Source organism: Meleagris gallopavo, unplaced genomic scaffold, assembly GCF_000146605.3.
Source record: "Meleagris gallopavo isolate NT-WF06-2002-E0010 breed Aviagen turkey brand Nicholas breeding stock unplaced genomic scaffold, Turkey_5.1 ChrUn_random_7180001899008, whole genome shotgun sequence".
Taxonomy (NCBI): Eukaryota; Metazoa; Chordata; class Aves; order Galliformes; family Phasianidae; genus Meleagris; species Meleagris gallopavo.
Window position 1 is genome coordinate 1,832 of NW_011162332.1, and position 8,014 is coordinate 9,845.

Below are 8,014 nucleotides of genomic sequence, written 5' to 3' on the forward strand. Positions count from 1 at the left end.
GGAAGGGGAAAGGGGAAAGCAAAGGGGGGAAGGGGAGAGAAGTCCCTGCTCTCATGGTGCAGCTCTGAATGTGGGAAGAAGGCAACCAGCAAAACCCAAACCCAAATCGAGAGGTGAGTACCTTGTAATATATCCCATCCTCAAAGCACCCGCATTTCTCCTTGGGGATGCAGCCCTCCCCATCAAAGACAAACCCCTCATTGCAACTGCAGCCTTCAGCGCAGGTCTGGGGGCATTTGGAGGCACCCAAAAGCCCCGCACAGCTGTTGGTGCAGAGGTTGGAACACAAAGAATAGGTGCTGTTTGCTGGGCAGCGTGAGGCTGGAAAGAAAAAAGATAGAAGAGTCTCAGGACTCAATGATGGGCGGTACAGAACTTCAACTCGAGGCTGATGAAAATCCGCTCCTTTGGCACTCGGGTTGGCTTCCCCAGTCATCCCCAAGAAGAACAAAAATCTGCTCCATTGGTGTTTGCATTTCCCTTTCCCATTTGTCCCCAAATGGAAGGAAAATCCACCCTGTTATGTTGGCCGTTCCCATTTATCCCCAAAAAGGAATGAAAGTTGACCCCACCGGTGTTTGCATTGCCCTCAAATGGAAGGAAAATCCACCCTGTTATGTTGGCTGTTCCCATTTGTCCCCAAAAAGGATTGAAAGTTGACCCCACTGGTGTTTGCATTGCCCTCAAAAGGATGGAAAATCCACCCTGTTGGTTTGGCCGTTCCCATTTATCCCCGAAAAGGAATAAAAGTTGACCCCACCGGTGTTTGCATTGCCCTCAAGCGGAAGGAAAATCCATCCTGTTGGTTTGGCTGTTCCCATTTATCCCCAGAAAGGAATGAAAGTTGACCCCACTGGTGTTTGCATTGCCCTCAAAAGGATGGAAAATCCACCCTGTTATGTTGACTGTTCCCATTTGTCCCCGAAAAGGAATGAAAGTTGACCCCACCGGTGTTTGCATTGCCCTCAAACAGAAGGAAAATCCATCCTGTTATGTTGGCTGTTTCCATTTATCCCCAAAAAGGAATGAAAGTTGACCCCACTGGTGTTTGCATTGCCCTCAAATGGAAGGAAAATCCACCCTGTTGGTTTGGCTGTTCCCATTTGTCCCCAAAAAGGAAAGAAAGTTGACCCCACCGGTGTTTGCATTGCCTTTTCCCATTTGTCCTCACGAAAAAAAAGATAAGGAAACCCACCCATTCACCTTTTCCCATCCCAACATTTGCTTCACCCCACACACGGAGGACGCCTCGACGCTCATCCTTCCGTCCGTATTTCCCACTTCACACCCACGGGATTTCCCCAGGGAAGACCTGTCCCCACTTCTTTCATCCCCGGCTTACGGCAGAAGGATGGTTTCCTCCAAGCCTCGATGTTGACACCGGCAGCTTGGCAAGAAGACACGTAGCTCTGGATGCTCTGACACAGGACGTTGGTTTTCCCCTTGGTAAGGCAGAGATCTCGGGTGCAGGCATCCGAATACAAGGCTGGGCTGAGGGTGTTGAAGCAGGAGGAGAAGGGGCCGTGGGGGTCCGTGAGGATGCCACAGTAGTTGGGTTTTTGGAAGATCTTCTTCTTTTCTTCCGTGCAAACGGGGCAGTCGTCTTCGGAACATTTCTCCTCGCATGCCACGTTGGGTATTTTCCACACAGAGCCAAAAGAGGTGGCATTGGGAGCCAGGTGGCCATTGGGGAAGAGGAAATCGTCCTCGCTTTTGCCGTTGTTGTTGCCGCAGAGTCCACACAGGCGGCCCTGGTAGCCCTGCGGGGCCGTGACCGCGACGAAGTGGCGGAGGTCGTAGCGTACAACGAGGCCAAAGTCGGTCTGAAGATGAATGCCCACCCCGTGTTGGTGCACCTGGACCTGGCCCTGGTTCAGGATGACTGGGAGGCGGTGGATGATGGAGTCCACCTGAGAGAGAAGGAGAGAAATCCACGGTGAGCCTCAGGGAATGGAGGTGGGAGCGGAAAATGTTGGAGGAGACACCTTCCATCATCAAGATTTTGACTAACAGTTTGCAAGTGGGAGGGGAAATTTGGGTTAACACGGCACTTTCTTGGAGTTATGGGCAAAAGATGTTGGGAGAGACGATTCTCAACCAAGATTTCGATGGATGAATGGCTCCCAGTTTGCAAGAGGAGGAGGAAATGGGGGAGAAGGCGTCTCTCTTGGAGATATACGCAAAAAATGTTGAAGGAGACGCCTTCCAACCACAATTTTGATGAATTGAGGGCTCCCAGTTTGCAAGTGGGAGGGGAAATTTGGGCTAGCACGGCACTTTCTTGGAATTATGTGCAAAAGATGTTGGGAGAGACGATTCCCAACTGAGACTCCGGTGAATAAATGGCTCCCAGTTTGCAACTGGAGGAGGAAATGGGGGAGAATGTGGCTTTCTCTTGCAGGTGAACGCAAAAAATGTTGAAGGAGACGCCTCCCAACCACATTTTTGGCCAATTGAAGGCTCCCCCTTTGCAGGTAGGAGGGGAAATAGGGATAAAAAGGATTTGCCTTGGAGATACATGCAAAAAATGTTGGGAGAGACACCACCCAACCAAATTTTTTTGTCGAATGGATGGCTCCCAGTTTGCAACTGGAGAGGAAATGGGAATGAACACGGCTTTGTCTTGGAAATAGGAGTGAGGTCTTCGCTCCATGAATGAGAACTACAGTTTTTAGATCGTATTTGCACCCAAAAAGAGGTGGATCCCCCATCTGGCTCTAGTGGAGACCACTCTTCGTGCCAAAGTGAAAAAGATCCCGAAGTCTGTGGCCCCACAGACTTTGACATCAACCAGAAAAAGGTTGAACACGAAGCACAGCCATGTGGGGATGTGTCCCCTCCTCCCTGATGACAAAGCTGGAGTTGTGTCACCAATTTTGCCACCACCAGGTGCCACCTTACCGTGACCGTCCCGTCTTTCCCTCGCTCCAGGGTCAAGGTGAACCCGTAGACTTCTACAGACACCGCTTCAATGCCAGAAACCTTCCTTTTCTGCCTGGAATCTTTCTTAATTTTCACTACAAAATGTTCGACGTCGTCGCCATCAGCGCAGCTCTCGGTGAGGATGTAGGAACAAGCACCTGGGACGTCAAAAGCTGTCCCATCAAAGGATAAATAGCTGCGGTCACCGGTGACCACGCAGCTGGTCGCTGAGCACCGGAGCTCCCCATCGACCTCTTGGCAGTTACTTATGTTACGAGGAGGGATTTCTTTGCAGACCACCACGCCGCCAGCTTGGCAGCTGCACTCCTCCAGCTCGCTGGGGTGGAAGATTTCTTCCACCTTGTAGTAGAAACCATGATGGAAGCAACCACAGCGGGCCATGGGGACGCATTCATCACCACTGAACACGAAGCCCTCGTCGCAGACGCAGCCCTCCCTGCACCTCTCGGTGCAGCGCAGCGGAGCGAAGATGCTGCTGCAGGTCTGGCTGCAATCCAGAGAGCACAGCTCGTAGTGGCTGTGGGCCGGGCAGGAAATCCCTGCATGGGGTGATGAGGTCGTTAGCAACGATAGGAGGTGGCACTGGGAACAGCTGCGCCCCGAATGACCACTCAATTAACACTGATTTTTCTTCCCCCCCCCCCTTCCCGACTGGAGAGAGTTCCCTCTCTCCAAATGTAGGTTTTCCACCCATATGAGATAATTTTTCCCCAAAACGGCGGCATTTCCCCCCCAAAATTGAGACTGTCTTTCCCAAAACGTAGATTATTCCCCCCTCAGTGTGGATATTTCTCCCCCCATTCTACAGCCTTTCTCCCCTCAGGGTCTCTCTCCCCATATCCAGACTTATTCCCCAGAAATGTCAGTACTTTTACTAAATTTACATGATTTCTCCCCAAAACGTAGATTTCTTTCTTCTCCCCCCACCCCCAAATACAGATTTCTTTCTCCCTACACGTAGTTGGTATTTTTTCCCCAGCGTCGCTTTTTTTCCTCCCCAAATGTAGATTCTCCACCCCTCCTTCCCCCCCCAAAAAACGTAGGACGTTTTTTTCCCCCAAATGAAGACTTTTCTTTTTCACTCTGCTAAAAGCAGATTTTTTCCCCCTAACACCCCAAAATCACCTCTTTTCCCCCCGTTACCCTCAGGGCCAAATGAAGACGTTCCCTCATTCACCACTACCACTCCAGCACTGTATTCCCAATCAGCTTCCAGTTTCCCCTGACCCAGACATTTCGGGTTCACTTGATGCGATTTGACCCCTAAGCAGGCAACTGTCTTCTGTTCTTAATTGGCCCAATGCAAATTATTTTGTGTTTAGCAGGACTAAACCCGATGCGTGTTGGCCATCAATGGAAACGATGGGATTTTGTGGTGGGATAAAGCACGGGGTGAACTCGCTCCCACCTCTGGTTCGTCCCCATGTGGGTTTATCTCAAAATCGGGGCTCCTCGGGGGCTCGCAACCTTCAGTAAACAAACAAACAAACAAACAAAAAAACACCTGAAATTGATCCAACTTACTGCAGAAATCATTTGTCCTCCACTCCTCGATGGTCACCCCAGCTTCTTGGCAGAGGTCAACGTAGTGCGCAATGTGTTGGCACAACAGCTCCTCCCTCTCTGGATAAAGACACAGATCGTTCTTGCAATTTTGGACGTATTTTGAAGGTTCCACCGTAGCGTGACAACCTCTGAAGGGTCCATTTGTCCTTGAAATGATCCCACAAAGATTCTCTTGCTCAACTGTGGTCATTGAATTGAGACATTCCTTCCTGGACAGTTCTGTGCAACCCGGGGTGTCGGTCACCTTCCAGCTGTGCCCGAAGGTGTTGAGGTTGGACGTCACACGGCCGTTCTTCAGCATCATCTCATCCTTCCTGTCCTCGTTGAAGTTCCCACAGAGCCCACAGAGGGTGTCCTTGTAAGTGGAGGGCACCGACACGCCGACGTCGCCGTGCCAATCGTAGGTGACCGTGAGCCCAAAATCGGTCTCTATCACCACGTCCCTTCCACCTTTGTAGACCAGGATCTTCCCGTTGTGAGAGTAAGGTAGGTTGGCAGATCGGTCGTTGACCTGAGTACAAAAGTTCCCCCCCCCACCCCCAAAGAAAAATTAAGATTAAAAAAGAAAAAAAAAAGTTTGGGACGAAAATAGGAAAACGGGTCGTTTGTCGTTTGGGTGAAACGTGAAATTTGGACCTAAAGTGGTCAAACCTCGAGTGAAAGCATCCGAGTGGTTTAGGTGATGCCCTCCAGATTGGATCATCAGCCTCAAAGAGGCGCCCGCCAGCTTTGAGATGATGGGTGGCATCCAAATTTGGAATGAAACACCCAAAATTGGACTTAAACATCCAAATTTGGATGTTAAAAAAAAAAAAAAGTCATGATTTTTTTTGGGTGATATTCGGCAGTTTCCAAATAGAGGGGGAAAAATAAAAGAGGAAGAATAAATACGAGGTTGGGTTGAGGAGATGAAAGCGGAGAACACAGAAATTGGGGGGGTGGGGAAGGAGAAATTGGGGTGAACTCAGGAGGTTGGGTTGAGGAGATGGAAGCAGAGAACACAGAAATTGGGGAGTGGGGAAGGAGAAATTGGGATGAACTCAGGAGGTTGGGTTGAGGAGATGGAAGCAGAGAACACAGAAATTGGAGGAGCGGGGAAGGAGAAATTGGGGTGAACTCAGGAGGTTGGGTTGAGGAGATGGAAGCAGAGAACACAGAAATTGGGGGGGTGGGGAAGGAGAAATTGGGGTGAACTCACGGTGATTTTATTGGGGTCCTTCTGGCTCATGGTGATGCTCTTCCCGTAGACTTTGACCCTGACGAGCGTGATGAAGGATGGAGATCCACAATCCTTGAGGCCATTCTGCACCAACACCTGGAAGTCCACCAGCCCTCCGCTCTTCTTACACAACCCAACCAACTGATAAAGGCACGTGCCCTGGAAGGTGAACCGTTCACCATCGAAGCTCTTGTAGTGCGTGCTGCCCACCGCCGTGCAGACCCCAAAACTCGTCGGGTAGCACCCCCTGATGTCATCCTTCACCCCACACTCCTCCCTGGCTCTGCAGCTGCTTTGATAACACACCGCCTTCCTCCTCTCCTCGCAGATGCAACGTTTGGTGCAACCGTCGTCTCCCCAAAATTCCTCCCCGAGGCCGTAGAGGCGACCTCCAAAAACGCATCCGCACTCAGATTTGGGGATGCATTTCCCAGCATCCAACACGAAGCCCTCCATGCATCTGCAGCCCTCCACGCAGGACAGCGAGGCGCAATCAGACGAGACAGCTTCGTCGTTGCAGGTTGCGGGGCAGGCGGGCCCGCACAACGTGTAGTTGCTGTTGGCTGGGCAGGAGGGAACTGCGGAATTAAATGGGAGATCAGGGGTCGAAATGGGGTCGTGGCTCATTTTTTTTGGGGGTGGGGGGGATGAGGGGGGCAAGGAAGCGTGATGAGAGCATCCGCGTGGGATTTTGGTGGTGGTGGTGGGCTTGGCGCGTGGGGATTTGGGAGAACTTGCGGGCATCCTGCACTTTTCTGGTGGATTTGTTGGAATTTTCTGTGGATATCTGCACTTTCCACGTGAATTTTTGGTGGCATCCGTGGGTATCCTGCACTTTTTGCACGGATGCTTGGAATTTCCCGTGGATGTTCTGCACTTTTCCCATGGATATCTGGAATATCCTGTGGACACCCTGCACCTTTCCCATGGATTTGGGGAATGTTTCCATGAACATCCTGCACTTTTACCAGGGGCATTTGGAATTTTCCGTGGATATTCTGCAATTTTTCTCGGATATTTTACGAAATCCACGGACACTCAACTCTTTTCGCATGGATTTTTGGAATTTTCCATGGATATTCTGCATCCTTCCCATGGATATTTGGAATTTCCTGAGACATCCTGTCTTTTTCCCATTAATTTTGGGTATTATCCGTGGACATCCTGCCCTTTCTTCAAGGATTTTCTTGTTATATCAACAGACTTTCGGTAGCACCCAACTTCTGGTAGTATGCTGCATGGAATTTTCAGTTATATCCATGGACTTCTGGTGGTGTTCGTGCACTTCCCGAATTTCCTGGATCAAAGACTTTCAGGATTCCTGGACTTCCAGCAGTCTACACAATGCTTTCAGACTTTCCTCTCCAATTTGCCTTTTCTATCCCTAAATTCTGCTCGCTTGGATCCCACAGCTCAAGGCACAACTCAGTGCAACCTCATTCAAAACACCCCGTTCCTGCCTCACTCGGAAGACTAAGAAGCACTGGGGACAAACACCACCATTCACTTCATTCCCCTTTTACACCCCTTCTCTGCTCATTCCCACCCCAATCACGCTTTATGGGCCTCAAGGTGCCCCGAAAACCAACCGGATTTTCTCCTACTCACAGCAACGCGCCGGCGTCCTCCAGTCTTCCACGACGATTCCCTCCTCCTGGCAATTCTCCACGTAGGTATTCAGCGCTTGGCACAGAACTGTGTGGAGCCCTTCGTAGCTGCAGAGGTCAGAAATGCAGCTTTTTAAATAGATATCTGTATGGACAGCATCGTGACAGCCTTGGAACGGTCCTGGGTATTGGGTGAGCAAGCCGCAAAACGCCTCCGTGTTATACTTTGCTGTCTCTTTCCACGAGCAATGCTTGCATTCACTGCAGCTATCCAAGCAGATCCTGTGATCGCCAAGAACCTTCCAGGCCTGACCCAGAACCACGGCGTCCTGCGCCAAGGTGCCATCAGGCAGGAGAGCATCATCCTGGGGATCGCCGTTGCTATTCCCGCACATCCCGCACACTTTGCCCGAGTGAGCGCTGGGGATCTTCACCATCAAGTGGCCGTCCCAGTTGTACAGAACCTTCAGCATGAAGTCGGTCTTAATCTGGACGAATCTGCCCTTCCGTTGGAGGTGGAGTTTCCCTTGGGCGAGGGAGATGGGGAGGCGGGTGAGGTGGTTGTTCACCTGGAGGGGGGAAAGGAAAGAAAGAATGGGGAAAAGGGGATGCAAGGCAACACGAAGGTTGGGTTTGTTGCTTTTTCGGGGTTTCTTCTTGCAAGAAACTTGGCAGAAAG

The 8,014-nt window shown here is 50.8% G+C and overlaps 1 protein-coding gene across 1 annotated transcript in view; it reads right to left on the reverse strand.

The window, feature by feature from the left end:
- LOC104916434 (IgGFc-binding protein-like) overlaps positions 1-8,014 on the reverse strand; it is a gene marked incomplete at its 3' end in the record, with an annotated part of 11,116 nt that overhangs the window by 1,825 nt on the left and 1,277 nt on the right. The window contains exons 2-7 of the mRNA XM_019611328.2: positions 7,337-7,904; positions 5,708-6,306; positions 4,468-5,020; positions 2,902-3,482; positions 1,343-1,910; positions 8-321 (exon numbers count right to left, since the gene is read on the reverse strand). Coding sequence (XP_019466873.1) covers positions 8-321; positions 1,343-1,910; positions 2,902-3,482; positions 4,468-5,020; positions 5,708-6,306; positions 7,337-7,904 — 3,183 coding nt within the window. The remainder of the gene's footprint in view (positions 1-7; positions 322-1,342; positions 1,911-2,901; positions 3,483-4,467; positions 5,021-5,707; positions 6,307-7,336; positions 7,905-8,014) is intronic.